Raw genomic sequence first — 25455 nt, forward strand, 5'->3', positions numbered from 1 at the left:
GAGGGCACTTGTTAGGATGAGCCCTGGGTGTTATATGTACGTGACGAATCGATAAATTCTCCTGAAACCATTATTACACTATATGCTAACTTGTATATATTTAAAAAAAGATAACGGAGGCTGTACTTCTTAGAGAACCTCAATATACCTAAAATATAAATGTCTAGGTGCTTCCATAACTTGGAAAAATCACAAATGAGGAAACATGGCAAACGCGATGCTCGCAAACGGAGTAAGCCCCTGAAAACAAATTTCCTCAAGAGAAGCGTTGGGTTTAGGGTGACTGGCGCTCGGAGGTCCAGCGGGGAGCCTGGCTTCGCCCAGCGGGCAGGGTGAGAAACGTACAGTCATTGGTCAGGTCCCTCGCACGCCGCCACGAGGCCCCGCCTCCTCCAAGGAAAGTCTCCCGGACACACGCGCGCGCAGGCGGCCTCCCCGCCCTAACCCACCGGATGAAGTCTGTTTTAGAACCGCTCTCCACACAGCCCCCACCTGCAGACTTCCGGCCGGCTGGTCGATACCGCCCCGCCCCTGAGGGCAGGGATGTTGGGAACCACCAATCACGGAGAGCATGTGGTGAGAGTGGGTGGGGCCTGAGAGATTCGAAAGGAGCCCCACCCCCTCAGGGCTGATTCCCGGGACTAAGTGGTGGGAGGCAAGTGCTTTCTGCGAGAGGTGAGGCGGGGCGGAAAGTAAAAACAGAGGGTGGGCTGGAGGTGTGGTGTGGGTGTGGTGCCGTGTGAGTGGAAAGGTGTTTTGGGGAAAGAGAGAACCGGAGGATGGTGGCGGAGAAGAAGATGGGGCGCGCAGACCGCCCCCGGTGAGAAGAGCCCAGGTTGTAGGGGGGCGGCAGGGCAACCTGAGGAGGGGGATGGTGCTTTCTCGGCACCTTCCCCGGAGTTCACAGGGCTAGTTACAGGGGCAGGTGCTACCCCTGGGACCCTTGCTTTATCTCCAGCATGATCCTCATCCCCTGGCTTGCACCCTGCGTTTAGCTGGGGGCCTTGGGCAGGATGGAGACCTGAAGAAAGGTGTATTATGTCTCCAGCTCAGGTCAAATCTGACTCGTGCACCTGCTGGCTGGAACATGGAAGATTTAGAGGAAGGTAAGAAAGTAAGGAGGGCGGAGTAAGGCGCTGCGACTGAGAACGGCGTTAGGGACCCGAGGCTGGCATTCCTTCCTTCCTCCCCTGCAGATGTAAAGTTCATAGCAGATGAGACCTTGGACTTTGGAGGGCTGTCACCATCTGACAGGTACCAGCCTCTTTAACCTACTTGCTTTCCTCCAACAGTGCCTGTCTGCCTCTGTCCCCTTAGTGCTGAAGTATTGTCCTCTGGGGTCTGGGTTGGTAATTGGGGTTGGGTGCCCTGGGGCTGCTGGGTGACTTGTTGACATGGGCCCCTGTGACACTTTTGGGGGAGGGGAAAAGGGATAAGCTGGAATGAGATTTCAGGATGTTAAGAAGAAGGGTAAGTGGATTTGCTCCGTCCGCATCCTGGCATAATTTCCAGTGTCAGTCAGTGCTAAAGGCCTATGAGGCCTCATAGAACGGGGCATCTCATCACCTAGAGACCACCCTCACAGCCAGCATGGGCTTCCGGGTTTGGGGTTGTGTCCCTGGCTCTGTTGTGGAGGAGTTGCCCAGTCTCCTTTGCAGTCTCCTGCTCTCTTCTGTGTGGGCATGGCGCCTGGTTTGTTTTCTGTCTCAGTCGTGAGGAGGAAGACATAGCAGTGTCGGTGACTCCAGAGAAACCCCTCCGAAGAGGACTCTCCAATCGAAGTAATCCAAATGCAGTGGCCCCAGCCCCCCAGGGGCTGAGGCTCAGCTTGGGTCCCCTTAGTCCAGAGAAGCTGGAGGAGATTCTCCACGAGGCCAACCGGCTGGCAGTTCAGCTGGAGCAGTGTGCCCTGCAGGAGCAGGAGAGCACGGGTGAGGGCCTGGGGCCTCGCAGGGTGAAGCCCAGCCCCCGGCGGGAGACCTTTGTGCTGAAGGACAGTCCTGTCCGAGACCTGCTGCCCACTGTGAGTTCTTTGACTCGGAGCACCCCCTCCCCAAGCGGCCTGACACCCCGACTCCGGAGCAGCGATAAGAAGGGGTCAGTCAGGGTTCTCCGGGCAGCATCTGGAAAGAGGCCCTCCAGTGTGAAAAGGGTGAGTTTGGAGGACCTGGGTTGGACGTGTGCCCTCAGACCCAGTGCGTGACTCGGTACAGCCATAGAGTGGTTTCCTCGTTGGTAAAGTGGGGATAGTAAAATTCTACCTCAGGACTGTTGGAATTGAGCAAAATACCATAAGCAAAGCACTTAGCACAGTGTCTGTGCATAACTCTACACGGTCTATAATAAGCTCACGATAAATGGTATTGGTGAGGATGACGATGTCGGCAGCGAACGTCTGCCCTTGCTTCCTGGGATCTAGGCAGCTCTCCACCTCTATTCCTCAAACAGCCAGCAGAACAGATTCTTTTTCCATTCTAGTCCTATTTTTTCTCTCTTGTATTTCAGGAGTCACCCACTTGCAATCTGTTGCCTACATCCAAAAGCCCAGCATCTTCTCCTCTTGCCCAATCTACTCCTCCAGTCCGGGGCAAAGCTGGGCCCAGTGGGAGAGCGACAGCAAGTGAGGAGACTTGGGCAGCAAAACTGTGGGTGAATGGGAGGAGGGAGGGTATGGAGCTGACCCCAAAATTCCTCTACTCCTCTCCACCAGGCCCGCCTACCCCTGTCAGACCAGTCTTGGCCCCACAGCCTCCTACCGGCAACTCTCAGCGCCTCTCTCGGCCGCAGGGAGCAGCTGCTAAGCCTTCCAGTCGACTGCCTGTTCCCTCTGCCATCCCCAGGCCTGCCAGCCGAATGCCACTCACCAGCCGGAGTGTACCACCCAGCAAAGGTACCCTGCCTCCAGCTTCTCTGCCACCTCGGAAAGGACTTCCACGACCAAGTGCTGTAGGGCACAGAGGTGAGGAAGAGTGGACGTAATGGCTGGAAATCAGGAGGAAGAATGCCTACCCTTGCCCAGCTTGAATGCACCCTCCCAGAGCTGGGAACAGTGACCCCTTTCTCCATCTTCATTACAGCCCAATTTGAAGATGGGGAGACTGAGCTAAGGAGAGATGTGGGCCCCGGGCAAAGAGTGTGAACTGTGGTTTTCAAATAGTTTATGTTTTGTAATCTTGGGTGGGAGGAAAGGCACTAATCCCAGACTCACTCGGGGAGGGTCATTTGAACTTTCTGCTCACTTATTTCTTTTGTTAACCCCCATTAAGTTCCTGTTTCCCAGCGGCCAAATCTTCCCATCACTGCTGCCACTCGCAGCAACCCGCAGCCCCCCAGGAAAGTGGCGGTCCCAGGACCCACCAGGTAAGACTGGTCGAGATGCTCTCTCTCCCCTGTCACTGAGGCTTCCAAACTGTTAGGCACACCAGCCCTGAATCCTGTGTGGCAAGATGGGAATGAAGAGGGGAGACTAGAGGGTCAGGGAGTCCCATTTCTTCCTTCCCTGAGGAACCTCCACTCAGCTCGGTGACAAATAGGCTTGAAGAAGAGGGGAAGTTTGTTTATTTATTTAGAGAGAGAGAGAGCAGGGAAGAGGGGCAGAGGGAGAGAGAGAAAGAATCTTAAGTAGGCTCCATGCTTAGCACACAGCCTGACTCAGGGCTCGATCCCACAACCCTGGGATCATGACCTGAGCTGAAATCAAGAGTCAGATGCTCAAGCAACTGAGCCACCCAGACAGCCCAGAAGAGGGACAGTTTAAAGCAGTTCTTCCTTCTGACTCTTTAGGTAAAGAGATCAGTCAGCAAGCAAAAATTCAGGAGCAAACCACTACAGTCACTGCCTGGACTCACCTCTCCTCGACCTCCCAAGCCCTCTCATGGAAGGCAGGCCCTGACTCCAGAAGATTCTGGCCCAGGAGCAGGAGGAAAAGATGCCACCAGGGCTGGTGCCCCAGGAGTGAAGAGATGGGAGATGGGGTGGATTAGGGTTGAGCTGGAGGGGAATCAAACTCTGTGGGTTGAAAGAGGATTAGGAAAAAGAGGTCACCTCCCAACAGTGAAATTAACAAGCAGAAAATGAGAAATGCAGGAGAGTGGTTTGTCCTCTTCCACCCCCACTCTTGTGTTCAGTCCCAGAGAGTTTGATCTTCTTCCCAGGCTTTGGCTCACTGGACATTTACATGTGAATGGCCTCTGTAGCTAACCTCCCTGCTCTCTGAGGAACAGTCCTGAATCACATCCTCTACTGGATGCAGGCCTGTTTGGAGAGGCAGAGGCAGGCACCTGGTCTCTAGAACTTATTTCCTGTGAATTCTGTGACTCTTAAGAGGCCAGTTTATGATAAGCTTACATCGATCTGCATTTTTCTAAAATAAAATGAATGTATTTTTATAATCTCTGTATGTGTGAAAGTAAATGCTCCAATTTCAAACAAATACGTAGTAAACTCCTGTGTTATTCCAATGAGGGAGCCAGGAGGAGCCTCCCAGGCTGGGGCCTCAATAGGCCGAAGGCTTTTGTGATTGCAGCTCATCCAGCTGTGACTATCCACCCTCCCTTTGTTGGCATTAGATGGGAACAAGCTGCCTTTTCACAGGATTTATGTTACTGGAAGGTCCAGATCAAGTAAAATATAGCTTGATTCACACTATGTGAGGTTATCAAGGGTCTTGGTCAATTATTCATATCCTAAGCTTGCTAAGCTTGGGTGTCCTTTGCTGGCAAGAGAATGAAGCCTTTTTTTTTTTTTTTTAAGTTTATTTATTTATTTTGAAAGAGAGCGAGAGAGAGTGGGAGCAAGGGAGGGTCAGAGAGAGAGAGGGAGAGAGAGACTCCCAGGCAGGCTCCACTCTGTCAGGGAAGAGCCCAATGCGGAGCTTGAATCCACAGACTGTGAGATCATGACCTGAGCCGAAATCGAGTTTGGACACTTAACCTACTAAGCCACTCGGGCACCCGGAGAATGGAACCTTCTGAGAATGCCTCATCATCTAGCCTGCGGTACTGAGATGAGGGGACCCTTTGATGGGTCCCCTGGTATTCAGCTTCACTGACTGCTTCGGTAGAAGATACTGGAACACCTCGTCACGTATATCATTAGAATTGTTGGTGTTCTCTTCTTATGTCCCCTCCTAGACGTGAGGGTTGGCACTAGGTTTTAGAAATCTCTGCAGTGCCTAGTGTTGTCATTTGTATGTGGCAGAGAACTTCATTTATTTATTGAAAAAATAAATTTGAGTGCAAGATGGTGGGGGGTTGTTGAATGAATGACAGAGACTCATTTAACAGATTTCGCTAAACCTTTGACTCACAGCCTTTGACTCTTGCAACCAGAACCAATTCAATTCCTTATGAGTTTTGAGACAACTTCCCTCTTAGAAGGCTAGGCTGTGACTTAAGGAAGGCAATAGGCAACTGGGCAGAGGGAGTGGAGTGTCAGCTGGTGTCCCCTGCCCCCCACATACATATGCCCACAAGCACCCTACATAGGCACTGAAATGTCCTTCCCCAGAGGCCCTCCACTGCTGTCTTCTCCTTTTTATGGCCGATCTTAAAGTTCATGTAACACATTTCACCTATATCACAGTGCCTAGATGTTCACCCCTCTCCCTGAGCCTCTGTCAGCAACTCCTACAGCCTCTGGGATTCCAAGAATTGAGTTGGGGGAGGGGATGTGGAAACACACTTGACTGGCTCTGGAGAAATCTGGCAGAGGCCAGAAAACCTGAGGTGTGTTCCCCAGCTGTGTCCTGCGCGGGTGTCTGGCGAGCAGGGCCTGTTGGTGACTCCCGGCTCTGGCAGAAGCGCTGGAAGGTCGGCATGCCCAGGCAAGCACTTAGGTGTGGCCAGCAGATGGCACGTGTGTGTAGCTTGGGAGACAAAACCAGCCGCAGACCCATGTGCTGTTGCCACCTGGTGGCCGGAAAGGACAAGGCATGTTCCTTTTGCTCTCGGTCAGTCTTGAATTTCGTAACCCCCACCTCACCCCATCCCCACCCACCCCCACCCCCATCCCGCCCCAAGCCGGCTTAAGCAACACTCCGTAGGCAGTGCCAGCGAGGGCGGAGGCCCACCTGCCACAGCTGCCTTCCTTGTTCAGCTACCTGCTTCCTTCCTTCCCTTCAGGTCCGCCTTTCTAGTTGTCTCTTTATGCTCTCTAACCCCGCCCCTGCCCAGTAGCAGCAATGAGGGAAGCCAACATTTACCGGCCTCTTACTATGCACTGTGAACTGTTTTAAGCACCTTACATGTGCTAACTCATTTAAGTCTCATAAAAGCTCAATTAGGCGGATGCTCTTACCATCCTCATTTTGCAGGCAAAGAAATTCAGTCTGGTGCCCAGGGCTTGTGCTCTTGATCACTACCCACCCTCTAGTGCCCCCATGTTAACTCCCTAACTAGTTTGCTGAACAGACCTTTGAAGAAAATACAAAACTTGGGAAGAGAAGTAATGTTGCAGAACATGTCGTTGGCTTGAGTGTGAACTGCTGCTTCATTTCCAATGGCAAAACACACAAAATGGCCCAAAGAAGTGGTCAGGAGGTAGTCACTGAGCTTTGAATTCCTACCAGCCATTCAGCCACTCAACTCTGTCCTCCCTGCCTCCTGAATTCTGTCCCCAGGACTCAGCCCCTAAGCGACTGGACCGGAAACCTGCCTGCTGTTTGCAGCCTCTCCAGCCACACAAGTCCCTCCTATCCTGGTGAAAAGGAAACCTTCCTGCCACCTGCCGCATCTTCCTTGGACATGCCAGGACATGGGCTCTGTGCTGATGAGGCTATTTGGCTACTGCTGGGGTGTTCGTAGAGGGACTAGCTCATCGGCTGCTTGGCATCTGAGTCCCCTGACCTCCTGGCCCACCTAGGGCCCTGCCTGCTCTTGTTTTCCAGAGCTGCCCTCTGGAAGGACAGGGTACCACACAGAAGCACGTGATGACGGTGCTCAACCCGCACAGAGCTATAGTTTATTCAGTAGTATGGGGAAATGAAAAAAACAAACACAAAACCCTACTGTATTTACAGTAACAATCAAACTGTACAATCTGATGGTTAGTATCAAGTTAGCATCCAGCATCTTTGTGTTGTTTAAGTCATCAGTAGTTAAAAACCAGTTAAATTTTTAACCCTTTGCAGGAATTGCTGAGGGGAGAGGTCAGGGGGAGAATCCATGGCAGAAAAGCCAAAAACCAGCCTTACAAGTGAGAAACAGGAACATTTTTTCCCCCACCCATAGCCTCTTTTTCTAGCCACCTGCTCCAGAGGAAAGTCAGTGACAAGTCAGGAGTACATGCTTAGCATAAACAGTAACTCAAATGAATTGCAGTTGGCAAAACTGAGGAGGCCGGAGGAAAGGAGGCAGGAGATGACAGCCTGGAGCAGGGGAAGGGCCTCAGGCCCCCACGCCAGGATTGCTGGGTACACACCCAACCTGTCACAGCCACATCAGACCCCCTGGGACCGGACACAAACTCATCCCAACACAAAAAGCAAATAAATAAAATATATATTAACTCTCTCTTCGCAGGGAGCTGGGGGTGGGCGTGGGAGAGGGAGAGAAAGAGGAACAGGACCCGGTCCTTTGAAGAAGAGAGCCAATTCCAAGAAGGGGTTAAAAATAGAACATGTCTCAGAGGCCACAGCAGGTCAAAGTGGGATTCGTCTGATCTCGGGTGGGTAGGTGAGTGGACACCAGAACCCAGGCTTGAGACCTGTGCTTGAGACATCTGGGGGCGACTAAGCCAGCCCTGGATTTACTCTTCCTCCCGTCCCACCCACACCACAGCAAAGAAGCGCAACTTAACACACGACTGGCCTTCCCCATGCGGGTCAGGCAGGAAAATGAAGCACTTTTGGGTCAGCGAACTGAGCAAACGCCTGGACTGCAGCGCGTGGCCAGAGTCCAGGGAGAGAAGAGGGGCTGGGGTGGCCCGGCCGCCGCCCAGGGGCACGGGTTCCCCTCAAAATGTGTTCATGCAGCATTTGGGGGTCTGGGGGCGTGGAGTCCTTCTGCCCCCTCGCCAGACAGGGCTTTTTTCAGTTCCTGGGAGGGGCAGCACAGGCAGAGTGAGGAGTGCCCTCCACCTTGACGCCCTCACCATACTGAGGCCTGCCGGGGTGCAGCCTGCAGGGCTTGATGCCCTTGGGTGCATGTGGCTTTGTCCTTTCCTTTTGGTGATGGCAAATGAGGGGCAGGCCCCCCAAAAGTCCCTCTCCTCCCAGAGGCACAGCAGATGGGAAACTGAGGAGAGGCTGGGAAGTATCCTGGGAGGTCCTATCCTCTTTGGGAAGGGAAAGGGGAGTCAGTTTCCAGCATATAAAAAAAATTAATCCCTGAAGTCATGAAGAGTGGAGATCCTTTTTTAAATTCTTTTTTCCTCTTTTCTGAAAAACTTTGTCTTGGAGATGTTGGCCCCAGGGGTCCAAAGTGCAGTGAAGGGGATGGTGGGGGAGGGAGTTGGCACTAGATGGCCTTGGGTGGGGTGGGCGCCCCTCCCGGCAAGGCCCAGGCTCCTCAGATGGACGTTTCGTCGCTGCTGCGGGCAGGCGGTGGGGAGCAAGGGCAGGATAGAGCACAAGACAGGAGTGGGGGCATGAGTGCAGCTGGGGAAGGTAAGGGAGCCTCAGGGTGTAGGAACCACCGGCCCAGGGTTAATGCAGGAAGTTAAAGAAGAGAAATCTGGAGAGGCAGGAAAGGAAAGTGACAGAAAAGGCAGACAGGGGGTTAGTCGGAGCAGAGAAGACAGGGAGAAGCTTCCACCAGGAGAAGGAAACAGAAAAGCAACCCCAGCTCCCCACCCTCCCTCACTTTGCCCGATGCGGGCTGAGCTGACCCCATGGGGCACCATGGTCTGTGGGCATGTCACAGTAAGGCAGCTGGCCAGCCCATCCGTCCCCCGACCGCCTGCCAGAGCAACCTGGCGAGGCCTGGAAGCAGCTGTGAGCCCAGCCGGGCCTCTGAGGGGCTGCGCCCGGTCCCACCCAGCCAGCCTCACTCACTCGGAGCCCGACGAGTCCTCATCCACTGTGCCCGCCTTGATACTCATGGCGATGGGCATGACCCCGTTCAGCTGCTCCTGGAGACTCTGCCGGGGTGGAGGGCGGGGAGGGGGCCCGCCCCGGCTGCCTTCGCTGGCTGAGGAGCCCCGAGAAGACCCTGTGCCCTGCTCCAGGGGCAGCCGTAGGAGGCTGCTCTTCTCACTGATGGTGGGCAGATACTTCTTCTTGAGGATGCCTGTGGGGGGAGGGGGGTGCAGGCGCCATGAGGAACAAGTGGTAGGCTCACGGGACTGCCCTAGAGAGCCCTACCAGCCACGGGGCAAAGGTGAGTTGTGAGGTTGCCAAATGGGGGAGCATGGCAGCTGGGCATGCCCTGCTCACCTTTGTGAGGTTGGGCAGAAGGGCCTGGAAGGGGGCCCAGGGACCCCTCCCGAGGCAGGGCATCTCCATTCTCCCAAGGATGCTCCTCAGAGGCCCCATTGCCACTACTCTCCTTTGCTGTGGTCCCAAAGTCTCCTGGCCAGGGAGCCTTCCCGGACCCTGGGCCCCCATCTGGTGGAGAAAGGAAGTTGATAAGGCCCAGAGAAGACAGACAGCTAGGAACTCACTACCCTAGGAATTCCAGGCCCTTTGCCCTCCCGTTGCCCCCGTCAAAGGCCAAAGCCCTGGCGCCGGCCCACCCTTGGGGGTACTGTGCAAGGGCAGTCTCTCAGCGCCAGGCCCCAGCAGGCTGTCCCAGCCTGGCTCTCCAGGGAAGGCGGCCTCCTCCTCCTCCTCCTCTTCCTCCTCCTCACTGTCTGATGAGTGAGTAGAGGCATAAGAGCCACTCTGATCATCTTCCAGGGACAGGTCACTGTCAGAGTCTGTGTCAGGATCTGGGAGGTGGGGGAGAAATCACGGCTGACCAACCTGCCTCTGCACACCCTCCACAAAAGCCAGGCAGCTGCCCCCCCACCGGCCATCAGGGGCTTCTTTTCTCACCATGCTGCTGGTCTTGACCTTCCAGGAATAGGCTACCTGGGTCCCCAAGGCCAGGGGGCCCTTGGCCAGGGTTCAGTGTGGACTCTTCCCTGAGAAGACAAGGCCATGTTAGAAGGGTCAGCCCAGCCCTTTGCCTAGTGTCCCATTCTTTTTTCTCTCTCTTGTTTCCCTGTTCCTGCCCCATGCCCCTCCTACTTCTTTTTTTGTTTAAGTTTATTTATTTTGAGAGAGAGAGAGAGTGTGTGTGTGCACACATGGGGGAGGGGCACAGAGAGAGAGAGAATCCCAAGCAGGCTCCAGGCTGTCAGCACGAAGCCCGATGCAGGGCTCAAACCCACGAACCATGAGATCATGACCTGAGCCTAAGTTGGACGCTCAACCGGCCTGAGCCACCCAGGCACCCCCCTCCTGCTTCTAATTTAAGCTGCCACCAGCCAGCCACCAAGTGCGCTGTTCAACTCCCAGCAGGTGGCTGGCCTGGTTTCCAGCAGGCACAGCACTCTTCTCTCCTTGTGGATGCCCCCGTCACCAGGGCTCACCTCAGCAAGAAGGGGATGTAGCTGGGCTGACTCTTGCCCGAGCGGCTGGCACTGTGTAGAGAGCCTGCTGAGTCTCCGTACGGCTGGTAGAGCCGCCCATCTGCATAGGGGCTGGGGCAGTTGTAGGACTAGGCATGGAATGGAGAGGTCAGTAGGTAGGGGGAGCAGACCGGGGTGGCCCCAGGACGGGGAGCAGAAGGGCCGAGGGAGTCTGCCCTAAGTTCTACCACCTACACGCCCAGGTCTGAAAGAGAGAGGCCGCACATCTCCGCGCCCCCCACCACTCCCATATCAGGGCCTGGTAGTAGCCATAGCTCTGCCGTACCTGGGCCAGCCCTGTGCACGCCAAGTACCCTGGACTCAGCTATATAAGGGCTTCCTGGTAAAAAATGGTACCGGGAATTATCTCCTGAGAATGTGCTGGACACAGAAAATCTACCAAGATCCACGAGGGATTCTCAGATGTTGGGCATCCGTGACTGGGTCACCTGTCTTGGTCACTTCCTCACCTTACTCTTCCTAGCTCTACACCCAACTCTTCTGAGTCAAAACCTTCCTCCCTACCCCCATGTCCCCCTCTTCCCAGGCCACATATACCATTTCACCACCCCTTCCTCCTTCCAGGAAAGGATGTAAGGATGAAGAAAAAGCGGGGCAAAAAGCACAGAGAACAAGCTCCTTGGGCCTTCTGCCTCTTCCTCTCTGCCCCAGACCTCCCTGATCCCACGTCCCTGATCCCTGGCTCCCTCACCGAGGTCAGGGTGGACTTGGTGGTCAGCGCAGGGTCAGGGCTCGGCTTGCGGCTGCAGGCAAACTTGAGTGCTTTCCGGACCTCCTTGCTAAGCACCACGTAGGAGAGGAAGATGAAGGGGCCCTGGCAGGCGAGAGGCAGCAGCTAAGTGCGGAATCGGGCACCCCATGGCCAAGCCTCACACCCCCATCTCCATGGGCCTGGGCCAGGTACCTGGATGCAATTGCAGGCAGCAAAGAGGTAGTGGAAGAGGAGGGTGTCACTGTTGACAGAGAGCAACGCCAGCAGCCACGTGGCGCTCAGCAGCAGGAGAACAGCGAAGGAAGGCCGCAGGCCTGAGCTGGAGAGGGGGAGGCTGTGAGCCCAGCCAGGAGGCCTCCCACACCGATGCCTGCCCACTGCCCAGGCACCCACACCCCATACTCACACAGGGCCTTTCTTCTCAAAGCCCTGCCGCTGGGCAGCACAGGAGGCGCGGGCTGCCAGGATGTACAGGAAGACACTCATCTAGCAGGGGAGGGCGAACATCAGGGGACAGACAGCTTCTACTCAACTCTGCGGGGGCCCAGCAGTTTCCCCATTCCTAAATGGGGACACACTCAGCCTGCTCACCCCCAGCCCACTTTCTAGCACCTACCGAGACAGCAAAAGCCACAGGGCCAGCAAAACTCCAGATGAGCGTATCATAGATGGAGAGCCAGCAGAAGTCAGGGTTCCCATAGCCCTCAGGGTCAAGGCCCACGGCTAGACCTGGGGGTATGGTGACAACAGCAGGGGAAGGGGTGGTAGGGCCTTGACACCAGTCAGGTGTCAAATGGGCTCACAGGGCCAGGTGCAGAGGACAAAGGGTTCCACCCACCATGTGTCCATGCCGACCTGTCCAGGATGGGGGACCCAGCCCCTGGTGGGGAGCCTCAAGGACTGAGAGGCATGCCTACGGAGAACTCAGCCTGGGTCATGGGGGTATGGGGCCTCTGGGACTGGGATGTGGGTGGGGAGAATGTGGCATGAAGGTGGACCCAGGGCCTAGGGATGCAGAACCTCAGGCCCGGGAAGGGGGTGGGAGGTACCTGTGATGAAGGCAGGCACACCCCAGCCCAGCATATAGTAGAAGCGCATGGGGCCAGCGTTGACGTCGCGCACCTCAGTGAGTGCCCGGTACAGGTGCAAGGCCTCCAGCAAGGCCCAGGAGAAGGTGCAGAGGTACAGGAAATGCAGCAGGATGGCGATGACTGTGCAAGCAAACTGGGGACCCAGCCATGCCCGGTCAGTGACCAGGGCACACCCAGAGTGTGGATTCTGTCTTGTCAGGGGAAGGGCCTCGGTGTAAGGTGGTGCTTCGGGAAGTGTGGGCCAGAGGAAGGTACTCCTAGGATGCTGGCAGCGGGGGGGGGGGGGGGGGGGGGGGGGAGGGGGGGGGCAATTGGGGGGGCGGTAAGGGGAGGTGAGGGGGAGCTGGAGAAGAGGAAACCATGGGCTGGGTGCTGGATTGGGCTCTGTCTGAGTTCCTGCTGCAGAAGCAGGGACTGGGGAGCTGAGGAGGACTCATAGGAAGTTTCATAGGACTAGAAGTTGTGGACGATCTCCGGGTGAGGGGAGAAATCTTACAGGGAGGTCAGCCTGGTTGATTCCTAGGAGAAAGACCAGCTGGGCCAGGCCCAGAGCAGCAGTCAGGTTCCGTCGGATGCCATGCTGGTTGGAGCGTAGGGCACGCAGGATAGTGAGGAAGAGGAAGGCGAGCAGCAGGGCAGCCAAGGTGACCCCTAGGGCCACATATGTCAGTGTCTTCAGCGGCAGGATCTCTCCATTCTGCAGAGCAGGTGGCAAGAGGCCAGGAGAATTAGGAAGGGCAGGGCCTAAGAATCCAGCCCAGTGCCCTGGGCTCCCACCCCTAGCTCCGCGGCTGCCCCCTGGGGGTCCAACCTCTCGCCGGGACACATCCATGAGCACGGCGAAGCTCGTCATGTGGTTGCACTGGCAGCTGACGTGGCTCTCATTGCGGAAGACGACCTCGCAGCCTCGGGCTGACCAGCCACCTGTGCCACTGACTCTGCATGAGGGAGGCAGGGGCAGGGGACCAGGAGTGTAAGGCACCCAGGGGCTTGGCTCTCCGCCCAAAGCCTTGGGGGAAGGGCAGTTTAGGCTCACAGGATGGAATGGTTCCAGAAGACACAGATGGGCTTGGTGCGCTCCTCCGTCTCCAGCAGCCGGAATTGCACCGTGACTGGCTTGTCCAGGGCACGGGGCAGAAGTTCCTCATCGTCATGGACGCTGATACTCACCACGGGCGTGTTGATGACAGGGCGTTTGGGGACTCTGATGAAGAACAGGCAGGTACACAGTCACTATGGCAGTCCCGTGGCTGAGGGAACACCCATCATCAGTTGGACATGCCCCGACCCCTGGCCTCTCTGTGCCTCAGCACTCACCCACCCAACCTGCATCCCACCCACCCCTTGTCTCCTCAGCTGCTCACCTCAGGCTGCGCTTGTCCGGGTCATAGTTATGGGGCAGCAGCCCGGCCAGGGTGCGGTAAATGATGACGCTGGCCACAGCCTCACCCTGGCTCAGCTCTGGGTGCCGCCGCTGACGCCGAGCCAGCTCCTCTGGCTCCTGGGTCTCTCCAGGGCCCGCGGGCCTGACCACGGTGGGTGTTTCTGGGACCGGGACACTGTCCACTCAGCTGGGCCCCGCAGAGATGCCCCAGCCTGGCCCTTGACCCACCCTCTGGCTCCCCACTGACCTCTGAAGACAGAATCAGGCAGAATGACCGTCGTCTCCAAGTCAGGGGGCCGCTCCCCCCGCAGCGCCTCATAGCGAGGCAGCTTGGCCCCAGCGAAGTTCCCCTTGTCCAGGCGAACTACAGAGATGACTAGGGAGAAGGGTCACAGGTCAGACCCTGGGTCAGGCCCCCAGCATAGCCCCCTTGCCCAGGGCCTCTTTCCACAGCCCCCTCCCTGACCCAGCCTCACCGATGTTGGGCGTGACGATAGTGAAGGGGCTCAGGTAGGTGTGCCGCATGTTCTGAGCCAGGGCACTGGCATAGGCCTCGTAGTGCTGAAGCAGCCAGGCCGTGCCACCCTCCGTCTGCTGGATCAGCTCCCAGTGACGCTTGTTGGCCGCGTCCAGGAGGGCGCTGCCCACCCGCAGCAGATTCTGGGGTAGGCATGGTCACAGTGGGCTGCAGCCCCATACCTTCTTATCCCCACCACCGGGCCCCACTTGTGCCTCGACCAGCCCTGGCTACCCACACCAACCATGCCGCTCCTTCAAACCTTCCCTCCTCATTCTGGAACTAGGAGCTTCCCAAGCCCTGTGTCTGGACCCACACACATGGCTAGATGCTGATTCCTCCCCAGCCTGGCAAGGTGGGCAAGGCCTCTGCTCCGAGGAACCTGGTCAGGCCAGGCCCCAATACAAACATTAGTCTCTGTTAGCACCTTACTAGAAAAAGAGCTGGAAGGAGATGCTCTAAATTCCATGGCTCAAGGGACCTCCCGGAGGCTTCATGCCAACTGGGAGGTCCCCAAAGGCAGGGATGGAGAGTGTTCCCCATTCAGCCCTCAGGTTGCCCCAGAAACGGGCTCACTCACCATGACCCCCATCTAACCAGCCAGCCCTGCCCCATCCAAGCCCCACCTCGGTGAAGTGCACATCCTGCGTGGCAGACAGCCCAAAGCCCCGCTGGGCACTCTCATGGGCCAGCAGCCGTGTGGCCAGCTGGTAGGCCACCTTGACATCACTGCCAAAGTAGCCAGCCGTGTGCTGTGTGGCATTGCGCAGAAGCAGAGCCAGCCGCTGGGAGCGTCCCGAGTCCAGACCTGATTCATTCCGCTGTAGCCGCTCAGCCTAGGATGGAGCCGGACAGGACAGGGATGGCGGGAGGTCAGCACAGGAGGATAGCAGTGAGGTCCCCAGAGGGCAGGACTGGAACTCTGGAGTAAAAGGGCCTCAGGAAAAGGGAGAAACGGCCACTCCCAGTGGGGGGTACCCTGGGGTTGGAATTCCAAAAGCCCTTTTCTCAAAGCTAGCAGCAGTGAGGGGAAAGAGGAGGTTCACTTACAAAGCCTTTCAGCTCTGAGAAGGTGACTGATGTGCAGTTGAAAAGGTTTGGGGGGAGCCACCCCCTGTGTTCATCACAGTGGCGCACGGCAGTCCCTGGGGGAAGGAAGCCCAGATGGCAGGCCTCAGGACAGATACAGGATGCTTCCCGGACCTGCCAGAGTTCCCGGGTGCCAGGACCTCATGGGCCAGAGACAGGAGACAAGCAAACAAGAGCCCTGCCCTCCTGCAGCCCAGATGAGAAGAGTAAGAAACCCCTGCAAGATGGGCCCAAACAAGGATGCAGGAGCACAGGGCACACACTCTCCTCAAGTCCCTAGACATCGCTGTCCCTCTGCACCTTGTGCTCTCTGCCACTCTCTGCTTATGAACTCTGTTCATCATCTCAGTCCAAGGACCAGGACTGGGGCTGGGTCCCCTGGAACAGCACCCAACAGCCCCTACTCCCCAGACTGCCTTTCTAGTGGCATAACTCCTGTTCCAGGCGGTGAGTTGAGGATGGGAAAGAACCCTCTGTGATTCATCTTTGAATCTCTATACCCGTCACTGTGGCTGCACATGGCAGGTGTTTCAGCATTTTTGTTAAGAATTCAGGATGTAGGTGCCCTTCATCCCGGCAACCCTGGGAGCAGAGCAACAGTGTGGGACATGGAGTCTCCAGGACCTGGAGACCAGAGAGAGGTCCCGGGATCTGCAGCCAGTCCTAGTGATGAGAGGCCAAGTCCAGCACCTACCAAAGGAGCCTTTGGGGCAGGGAGCAGCAGCAGGCAGTCCAAAGCGGGTACGGGGCCACCAGATCCCAGCCTCGATGGCCCGTGGGCAGCTGTCATAATTCACTGCAAGGAAACACACAGGGTCACCCAGGAGTAGCTGTCCCCCTGCAGCTCTGCTCAGGCTCCCAGCCCGCCCTCAGCAGCCTCAGGACTGCAACCAGCCCCTGCTCCTGGCATCCCTGGGACATCGGGACCTGGCACACAGCAGGAGAGCCACCGACCCAGCATGGGAGCCCCACCTTCACAGCCATTGGTGGTGACCTCAGCAAAAGGGTTGTCACAGCGGTCACACTGGCGCCCAATGACGCCTGGCTTGCATGGACACTGGCCGTCCTCGGGGTCACAGACGCGGGACAAAGAGCCCGTGGGGTAGCAGTCACAGAGGAGGCAAGTGGGGCTGTCAGGGGGCCGGTAGTGGTTCTCCTGAGAGGGGGGACAGAGGATGCGGGTCACTGGCTCAGGCTCTCTCTCCTGGATGCTCATGGATCCTTTCAGCTGTGGCCCCTCTGGAGGGAGGCTCGCTGAGTTCAGGTCCCCCCAGGAATGGTATTCAAAATATTTAACTGGTAACAATTTGTGGTTTAGCCCATCAGTGAGATGCCAACCAGTCAGAACTGGTTGCAAACAACCAGTGAGGCCAGCCTAGAGTTCACTGGTAGAGTATCCATCCTGGGTCCCCCACACCCCAGACACATCAGAGCACGGGGCCCTTGTCCACCCCGTCAGAGCAAGGGCACACCCTGAGCTCTCTCTGCAGTAAGGCCTTCTCCACTTAAGGGCCCAGGAGGCCACTGTGGAGGCCAGGTGGGGGCTGTCACCTTGCAGTGGCACTCGCCGCTTGTCTTGTTGCAGTCTGGGTCGAAGCCTTTGCTGACATCACAGTTGCACGGGCCGCACGTGGGGTGTCCCCACCAGCCTCGGGGGCAAGGCTGGTCAATCCTGCAGAGAGGAGCCCAGGCGGACATGAGCTCCCTCTGCCATCCTTGTCTGGTGCAGCCTTGTGTGGCCCTTCTGACTGTGGCTGTGGCTCACCCAGGTTCATGGTGCTCTGAGGGACACCCCAGAGACAGGCAACGGTCATGCCCTGGTCCACTTACCTGGTTTCACAATATGGCCCAAGGTAATTTGGGGGACACTCGCAGGTGTAGCCGTGGGGGGCACTGGGCTTTCGGATACACACGGACTGATGCTCACACGGGTTCAGGTCACACACGTTAGTACAGTTGTCGCCATAGTAACCTGGGACCATAAGGATGAGAGAGACTCAAAGCCCACCCTCCCCTGGCACTTTCTTCAAACCTGCCTTCATCCACCACCTTCCAGTCTGAGAATCATACCAGCTGGCTATGGCTTTGCAGTGCAGGAGACAAGGCTCAGAGAGGTCATATGACCCACCTCAGGTCACACAGCAGAGCTGAAATGAGACCCTGGGCACCCACCAACCTGCCCCATTTCCCTGGATCCCTAGCATACCTGGATCACAGCTACAGGAATAGCTGTCCCAGTCATCACTGCAATAACTGTTGGCAGGACACGGATTCGAGTCACAGGGGTCCGGCAGGCTACAGCCTGGCTCCACATTGATGCTTTCCCCACGGCCAGGATCCAGACTGCTAACCCCCTCGGGCGTCTCGCTTACCCTCACACCCTGGGAGGGACGGAAGCGGTATTGGCCCTCTGTGGAGCAGGCCTCCAGGTGGTGAGGACTGGGAGGCAGGGGAGGAGGCTCACCTGCAGACAGCCCCGGAAGCCGCGGGCCACCCCACCGGCTGGCCCAGGCACTCCCCCAACTGTAATGTTGCTCAGGTGCAGCCCATGCAGCCGGGGGCCCAGGTTGCCCTCTGCCCGCTGCTGCCCGTAGTCAAGGGACAGGATGGCATGGCCAGGGCCCCCACTGGCTCCCAGCGCCAGCTGTGCACGGTGCCAGTCGCCGTCATTGGCCCGGCCTGGCTCCAGCTGGAGAGACGAGGCCTGGAGCCCTGTGCCCTCCACACTCAGCACCACATGGCCTTCCCTCAGCTGGCAGCAGGAGAAAAGAAAAGAGGTCAGCAGACTGCCTTAATCATCTCTTCTAGCCCACTGCCGTCCTTCCTGGACCATCAAACCCATCCTACTGCCCAGCTGAGGCCAGAGAAGAAAAGGTGTTTTTTCCCTTGAGGCCAATAGATGGCAGCAGTGATCCAACAAACAGCTCTAGCGGCCTCTTCCTTGGGGACAAGAATAGACCCCGCCCAGCCATCTCTGACCAGCCCCCTGGAGGCTACAGCAGCCCTGGTCACTACCCCCTCCCTGCATCACCTGCAGGGTGATAGTGCTGCGCCCCCTGGTGACAGCCTGCAGCAGGACACCGTTGGCCTGGCGTGTGCGGAACATGAGGCTGAGGTGCCAGGGCTGGGAGATGGGCAGCGAGAGGCCGTGCCAGGCCACCAGGCTGCTGCCCAGGAAGCGCTGCGGGTTGGCCATTTCTGAGGAGGCAGATAAAGGCAGATTCTGAGGGGTGGAGCAGCCAAGTGCCCCAGGGGGTATGATGCTCAGAGGTGGTGGCTCTGTGGGAGGCAGGGCACTGCCCCTCCTAGTGCCCACTCCCCTCGTTGGCCCCACCCTCCAGAGCATTTACCTGTCCTATGCCTGCCCCATGCTGTGCCCAGGCCTGCCTCTGACTGGGCCCTTTGTCTCCAGTGCTACCCTCTCAGGGCTCTGCCCAGACACGCTTTTCCACCTACAGCCCAGCCTGGCTGGGCCCTGCCCAGCGCCTGCCCCGACCCTGCCAGTGTTCCCAGCATTGCTGACAGCTCTCGGGCCTCAGCCTCTGCTGGCTGCCCCTCCTACCCTGGGCACAGCTCTTGCCCCCGAAGCCCAGAGGGCACTCGCAGCTGAACGCGTCCCACTGGTTCACACAGGTGCCCCCATTGTTGCAACTATTGCTGTCACACACGTTCTTCTTGGCAGGGCAGCCTAGATGGGAGAGAAAGGGGCTCGGGTCGGGGCTCCAGACAGAAAACCTGTAGCCAGAAGGGCCTCTGAAACCCCCAACATGTCCCCATACCAGGCCCAGCCCTCCTTTCTGCACTGGGTTCCTGGCCTTGCCCCTGCCCCGGGTCCCCGTACCAGGCACGGTGCCGTTGTTGGCGATGAAGTCAGCCATGTCTACGTGCCGGCTGTCCACTTGCAGGTTCCTCATGCAGCCCACAAAGTGCCGCGTGCGGACAGGGAAGCTCTCGGGCAGGTCAGGTACCCCACCCAGCAGCAGGGGCCCTGTCAGATCCAAAGACCTGCGGGAGCAGAAATGATGGCAACGTGAGGCAAAACGGGGGAGCTTCTGGCTCTTCCTTCTCCCCTCTCCCTGCCACCAGGCCAGAGGCGGGAAGGGCCCAGGCAGGAGCCCAAGGGGCCCTGGAGAAAGCACAGAGAAAGCAGGGCATCCCAACCTGGAGCCACTCCCATCTCACACCCACCATCCCCCCCGCACCCCCCAGGCCGCTCCATGAGACCCTGCCCTAATCGCCTAACCTTGCCGTTCCCGCTCCCCAACCCAAACCTCTGCAGAAGCCTGAGCAGGGGCTAAGGGAAGCAAGATGAGGGAAGGCCTCCATCTGGATTGGTTTCCATTTCAGGGCTCCCTGAGGCCCGCTGTCTCAACCTTCCCTCCCTGCCTGGCCCCACACTGCACCCCATCCCTCAGCCCTCTCCCCTGCTCACTTTTTGCTGCCACCCTGGGTACCCTGGGCAGCACAGGAGTAGTTGCCCAGGACAGCTCCAAAACGCAGGGCCACTCCTGTGTCACAGCCATCCACGGTCACCACAGCCACCTTCTGTTCAGATGGGCCCTGCGGGAGCCCTGTCTGACCTAACAGTGGCTGGACAGGGAAGGGCAGAGAAGAGAAACAGTTCAAGAAGCTCACTAGGTTCACGGGCACAAAGGCACCAGCACATGCTGACACCGCTCTGTACACACATATATACAGGTGTGCACACGTGTGTTCACGTGACATATGTGCTCGACTGCATTCCTCAATGTCTGCTGGAGTGTGTGCCTAACAGGACAGGGGACATATAGTACTGCCGGGTGGAAGGGAGACACCCCAGCAAAGTGGCAAGTTCCCACCCCCTTCCCCCCCCTCTTCCGTCAGAAGTGCCACCCATTACCAGCCCCCCTGGATGAAGCACCACCTAGATCTGAGCACCTGAGCCAAGGACAGGACCCTCCAGCTCCTTGACCCCCTCCCACACTCACCTTATTGTAGTACTTCAGCTGGACTGTGTGCCACTGTCCGTCACTGACCCCTCCGGGCACGAATGGAGACACAGTGGTGGTCGACTCCCCTGGGGAAAGGACCCAGGTGAGCTGGGACGTCAGATGAGGGCTGGGAATGGGGAGGGTGTGCTCACAGTTGGGACTGGGCCCAGGTTGGGCTGGGAGGGCGTGTGGCTTGGGGTCAGGGGCCACGACACATAGGGCCTTTGGGAGATGGGCAAGGACATGGGGCAACCGGGATCACCTGCAGAGAAGGTGAGCTGGACCTGCTCCTGGATCACCTCGAGGGCCACAAAGTCATGCTTCTCGTTAAAACGTCCGTTGTATAACAGCAGCCCATCACGCTCCTTGGTGGCAAACCTGAGCAGGAGGTGGAGATGGGGGCAGGGAGTGGGGCACCAGCCTAACCCCAGCCACCTAACTAGCCCCTCCCTGATCCTACTCAGGACACTCCAGAGGGCTGACACCTGGCAAAGGTTATGGGCTGTGGAGCTGGAACGTGGAAGATGAGCCCAAACCAGAACTAAAACCAGAACCCTGACCTCCTGACTCCCCACCCTCAAAAGTGGGGTAGGAAGAGTGACAAGTGGACCCTGGCGGGTGAGGAATGTCTGCTGGCAGAGCGCACAAGCAACTCTCAAGTGCAGAGCTGGCTCTGCCAACAACCTGCTCCAAGCACTTTCGCTGCCTGACCTCTCGCCTTGCGTGCAGAACGGGAGACACCCCAGGCTCCCGCCACACTCCCTCCCCCCAGCTCAGGGCCCAGCCACTCACGAGAGGGCCAGGGTGAAGTGGAAGCGCTGGCGTAGGCCACGGAAGGTGATGAAGGAGCGGGCGGGGAAGCTGCGCGTGGTCACCTGGCAGTAGGGCTTCTCGAAGTCTCCAGATGGGCAGTCGCACTTGAAGCCACCCACCAGCAGGTTCACACAGGTGCCTCCGTTCTTGCAGACACCTGGGGTGCAACGGCCTGAGCGGGCACTCACCTCGCAGTGCTCACCTGGGCAAGGGGAAAGCCAGGGCGGATATCAAGTGCCTGAGAGGGTAGAGTAACTGGGACGGCTCCTCACCCAGCGATACCTCCCATAACACTCCCAAATTCTCCCAAGCATCTGCACCTCCTTTCATGTGCCCACCTTCTCTGAGATCTAGGAAACCGGGGTGTTGTGTCTGGCCCACCGTGCCATTCTCACCACCATCCCATTATACTGCTCCCCTGCGAGTTCCTTGAAGCTCCCAGGCCCTTCTGTACTCCTTTTGGGGCTCAAGTGCACAGGCCTGCCGGGGTCTCTGGTCATAAGGCCCAGGTCCTAGTTAGCCTTTGGTGTCCTGGCTTCCAAGCAAGCTTGGGGGTGTTCTGTTCCCACAGGGATGGATGTGCATGGAGGAAAGAGCCTACAGGACAACACCAGGGCTGGTGCCAAACCCCCTTCCTCCCACCCTCCCACTGGTGCTTTTGTCTCTGTCAGGCGCCAAGATCAGTTTCCCTCTCTGGGGAAGAGACCAGGCTTCCACTTCGGTTGTCAGAGTTATGGGTGGTGGGTGAGGGGTGTGGGAAGCTGGAGACTCCCAGGAATGGGGCAGAGAACTCCGGCCCTGAGTCCTGGGGCCCAGAAGGAGGCCCTCTGTGCACTTGGGAGATGCTGACAGATTGGGGAACTGAGCCCTGGGAGCAGACCAGGATTTCAGTGGAGGAACTGAAAATTCCAACAACATCAGATGGGAAAATCCACCCCTTTCTCTCCCTCCCCATTCCCAGATTGTAGAGATAGGTTCTCAGCTCCTGTGCCTAGTGACTGGCTCTTGTTTCCATGGAAACTGTTGTTCGCCTACTCTAAGCCCCCCTCCCCATCCTCCTGGACAAAGACTCCCCTCCCATCCCCCAAGCCCTCCCCTCCCCTCCACCCCCACCCACAGCAGACTGAGAGGAGTCAAGTCTGGCAAGTTCTGGGCAGGAAGATGCAGCAGAAAGGCGGTGGGGTCTGCCCGCCAACGCTGGCAGAGCCAGTGGGCATGGCTGTGGAGGAGAGAGAGTAGGCCTAACCTATCTGGGAAGGAAGGGCCCAGGGAGGAGAGAAGGGGGTGTCCTGAGGAGAAACAGGAGCATGCAGGGCGGGGTCAGGAGCACAAAGCAGAGGCTGGGGAGGGGATGTGTAAAAACCCAGGTCACAGGCCAACTGGGAGGCCTGACCCTTTTCCCAGCACCTGCGCAGGGGTGGAGCTATTCTGCTCAGGGTCACAAAGGTACACAGACCTTCTGAAACAACCCTACCCCGCACCCAAACCCCTCCAGTTTTTTCTATGCCTTCTTCTCAACGCCTGGGAAGAAAAGTATGGGCTGCAGCCCAAAAAGGTAACTCGCTCAGTGGTGGGGGAGACCAGATTCCAGGCCCAGCCTCAGGTCTAGTCAAACTGTGAGGTGAGACTCAGAACAAGTAGCCTGAGTCCAGTGGTCTCTTAAATCACAGCCAACACCTTCCAAGGGCTCGCTCTTTACATGTATTAAGTTAATTACATTAATCCTTACAACCACGCTGTGAGGTAAATCAATTCATCATCTCCATTTAAAAATACAGAGACACAGAGAGGTTAAGTAACTTGCCCGAGGTCACACAACTACTACCAGTGGCAAAGCTGGAATATAAACCCGAGCCGGCTGCCTCTAGAGCAGGCGCGCTGACCTCACTTACTACGCTGCCTGGGATGGGGCTGGGGAGTGCTGGGAGAAGGTGGGCTCCCCCCTCCTCCCTCCCCAGTACGTCGCTGTAGAGGAGCAAGTGGGATCTGCAGATGGCCAGTGTAACCTGTGCCTGCCTTATTCTGGAAAGGAACGAGGCAGCCCCGGTCCTTAGCCTGATCTGTGCTTGCACTGAAGCGTTAGCCCTCCAGAACACCTCCCCCCCGCCACCCCCTCCAGCTCACCCGTGTAGCCGTCGCGACAGAGGCAGGTGTAGCCGCCCTCTCGACTGCGGCAGCGCCCATGGGGGCCGCAGGGCCGCGAGTAGCAGAGGTCCACCTCGGTCTCGCAGTAGTCGCCGGTGAAGCCGGGTGGGCAGCGGCAGCGCAGCCCCCCAACGGGGTGGATGGGCCGGAAGAGCACCGAGGAGGAGGCGATGAAGGGCGCGGAGGAGTCAAAGCGCAGCACCGACACGCAGCGCATGTAATTCTCGCAGGGCTCGCGCAGGCAGATGTTGTCGTCGAAGGGCAGCACGCGCTGCGCCGAGATGGCAGTGAGCAGACTGCGGTTCAGGTACAGACGCTCCTGCAGGTCCTCGGAGGGCAGGAAGGGCGGCCCGCCCCCCAGCCCAGGCGGCTGGCCCACCGACAGGCTCACATTGAGGATGTGGCCACCGGGGGCGTCGGTGTCCCGCTGCACGTTGAAGACCACCACGTGGTCTGGGGGTGTGGCCAGCGTGGCGGCCACCGCCTGGATGAAGAGACCCAGTAGGGGGGACAGGAAGCGCTCTGGCGACATGTCCTCCAGGCGCAGTGTGATGCTGTGCGTGAGCATTTCGTCCGTGATGATGGTGACACGCAGTGCGCACTGGGCAGTAACACTGTGCACGCCGTCTGCGGATAAGTGACATGGGTCAGGACCCGGCACAGGGCTGGGAGGGCAGGGGTGCCAAGCCGGAGACCTAGCCTTGGGCAGGAGCACCCCAAGAAGGGAGCGGGAGCCAAAATCCAGCCCACACACTACTGAATTGCCCAGTTGCCACAGTGGCAAAAAGTGCCTAAGAGACTACATGTAGGGAAGTCACACCTTGCTGGATCGGCCCCCACCCACACTTAAGGTGATTCCATTTTTCACAAGTTCTCTTTGCATACTTTACAAAAACCCTGCACTGTGAAGAACAGCATGTCTTTTAATGTTTGTGCACCTTCCCCTGTCCAAGCCATGACTCTTACTCTCTTACACCAAATTTGGGACTTCCCTGCACAAGAACCCAATTTTGCCTATTTCTTACCTTTCTACAGGGCCCAGAGCACCATGAGATACCCACAAAAATGATCATCCTACCCCCTCAGCCTCTATACCTCGACACTACCATAACCCTGACCCTGGCTGTGCTCCCTCCTCCCCCACCGAGGCAGAGTGAGGGATGAACTGGGTCAGTGGGCCACCCAGTCCCCCTCCCACTGAGCCCCATGGCTGCTTGGGCGCAGGCCTGCTATCCCCATAGCAACGCCCCACACAAAGCATTCTTCCCGCCCAACTCTCTGGGCTGCTGAAGATAGCCTGGGGAGGCCTCACCCCAGGAAATCCAGCTGAGCCACCTTTCCAGGGGCTGCACCACCCATTGCCCTGGTGCTGTGAGAGATGGGGGTGGGGGCAGAGATGGAAGGGCCTGGGCAGCTCTCCAACCTGAAACCCCAGAAAAGCCCCACTAGGCTTTGGGTCCCCTCCGGCCTTGGGCCTCTAGCTATTCATCGCCCGCTTGGCTCACTGCATTGCACCCAAATGCTTGCTACAACTGCAGGCCACACACTCACTTATAAACAGCTAGGTGCTAACACACTCTAGTGTCTCACTCCACCCACACTCTAAGCCCAGAAATACCATGCACACCTGAATGCACATATACATGACATTGACTTTTATTTAGTTCGAAAATGAAAGCTGGAGGCCAGTGGGGAGGAGGAAATGGCTTGGCAGGGCTGTAAATGGTATTCATTTTTTAAATTTACTACAATGTCCTACACATAGTAGGTGTTCGGTAAATGCTAAGATGCTGATGTCTCCATAGTGAGGAAATGATCTTTTAAACACAGCAGGAGGGGCCCTGAGTTGATATTAAGAAGGAACCCCTAATAGGAACAGGGCAGAAGATGGTGTTTCTGGGGTGGGGTGGGATTAGGGGAGGGACCTGGGAATAGATTCTGCTTCTCTGCCGTACCTATGGGAGGTGGCTAACTACACCAGGCAGCTCAGCTCAGCCAGGGAAGGCTGAAGGCAGACACCCATCTCAGCCATGGCTTTGGTCCACCCACCTGCCCTCCAGCCTCATCGCAGACTGCCAAAGCCTGCCTGCTCTCACCAGCAAGCTTGCCTGTCATTCCCCACTTCTGCTCCTCCTACTCTCGTCTAGAGCTACCAAACACGC

At 57.6% G+C, this 25455-nt stretch overlaps 2 protein-coding genes across 8 annotated transcripts in view; one reads left to right on the forward strand and one right to left on the reverse strand.

The window, feature by feature from the left end:
* On the forward strand, positions 1-6912 carry PSRC1 (proline and serine rich coiled-coil 1). Of its 5 annotated transcripts, none has more exons than XM_060625180.3 (8): positions 1-576; positions 1049-1106; positions 1197-1254; positions 1711-2152; positions 2506-2620; positions 2711-2959; positions 3267-3360; positions 6620-6912. In XM_060625180.3, exons 1-8 carry the CDS (start codon positions 544-546, stop codon positions 6801-6803), a joined length of 1233 nt encoding a protein of 410 aa, XP_060481163.2. In that variant the 5' UTR covers positions 1-543; the 3' UTR covers positions 6804-6912. The 5 variants fall into 5 exon arrangements, with proteins under 5 accessions (XP_060481163.2, XP_060481167.2, XP_060481166.2 ...); XM_060625184.3 differs by lacking the exon at positions 6620-6912 and adding an exon at positions 3784-3887 and having other exon boundaries at positions 231-576; XM_060625183.3 differs by lacking the exon at positions 6620-6912 and adding an exon at positions 3792-3894 and having other exon boundaries at positions 246-576; positions 3267-3369.
* The window catches only part of CELSR2 (cadherin EGF LAG seven-pass G-type receptor 2), a 27339-nt gene continuing 6701 nt past the window's right edge, over positions 4818-25455 (reverse strand). Inside the window, exons 2-34 of one of the 3 annotated variants that reach the window (XM_060625169.3) lie at positions 23273-23920; positions 21128-21350; positions 20598-20713; positions 20333-20421; positions 19798-19955; positions 19207-19370; positions 18928-19053; positions 18397-18563; positions 17830-18117; positions 17572-17746; positions 17196-17337; positions 16917-17037; positions 16338-16521; positions 16060-16161; positions 15327-15421; positions 14903-15112; positions 14236-14419; positions 14007-14135; positions 13740-13920; positions 13412-13579; positions 13187-13313; positions 12872-13072; positions 12334-12508; positions 11901-12013; positions 11691-11770; positions 11477-11603; positions 11264-11386; positions 10513-10640; positions 9974-10062; positions 9673-9867; positions 9374-9544; positions 8993-9227; positions 6930-8529 (exon numbers count right to left, since the gene is read on the reverse strand). In XM_060625169.3, the coding sequence (XP_060481152.3) occupies positions 8508-8529; positions 8993-9227; positions 9374-9544; positions 9673-9867; positions 9974-10062; positions 10513-10640; positions 11264-11386; positions 11477-11603; positions 11691-11770; positions 11901-12013; positions 12334-12508; positions 12872-13072; positions 13187-13313; positions 13412-13579; positions 13740-13920; positions 14007-14135; positions 14236-14419; positions 14903-15112; positions 15327-15421; positions 16060-16161; positions 16338-16521; positions 16917-17037; positions 17196-17337; positions 17572-17746; positions 17830-18117; positions 18397-18563; positions 18928-19053; positions 19207-19370; positions 19798-19955; positions 20333-20421; positions 20598-20713; positions 21128-21350; positions 23273-23920 (5456 nt within the window). In that variant the 3' untranslated portion in view covers positions 6930-8507. Of the gene's footprint in view, positions 5910-6929; positions 8673-8992; positions 9228-9373; positions 9545-9672; positions 9868-9973; positions 10063-10512; positions 10641-11263; positions 11387-11476; positions 11604-11690; positions 11771-11900; positions 12014-12333; positions 12509-12871; positions 13073-13186; positions 13314-13411; positions 13580-13739; positions 13921-14006; positions 14136-14235; positions 14420-14902; positions 15113-15326; positions 15422-16059; positions 16162-16337; positions 16522-16916; positions 17038-17195; positions 17338-17571; positions 17747-17829; positions 18118-18396; positions 18564-18927; positions 19054-19206; positions 19371-19797; positions 19956-20332; positions 20422-20597; positions 20714-21127; positions 21351-23272; positions 23921-25455 lie in introns of those variants that run through there. The other 2 variants (XM_060625168.3, XM_060625167.3) reach the window with 2 other exon arrangements.

The sequence above is a fragment of the Panthera onca genome, chromosome C1, assembly GCF_046562875.1.
Source record: "Panthera onca isolate mPanOnc1 chromosome C1, mPanOnc1 haplotype 2, whole genome shotgun sequence".
NCBI classification, from domain to species: domain Eukaryota; kingdom Metazoa; phylum Chordata; class Mammalia; order Carnivora; family Felidae; genus Panthera; species Panthera onca.

Coding starts and splice junctions, on each gene's coding strand:
- PSRC1 (XM_060625180.3), top strand. CDS start 544: ATGTTGGGAACCACCAATCACGGAGAGCATGTG. Junction 2,153..2,505: donor GGCCCTCCAGTGTGAAAAGG/GTGAGTTTGGAG, acceptor CTTGTATTTCAG/GAGTCACCCACTTGCAATCT. Junction 3,361..6,619: donor GCGGTCCCAGGACCCACCAG/GTAAGACTGGTC, acceptor TTCTGTCCCCAG/GACTCAGCCCCTAAGCGACT.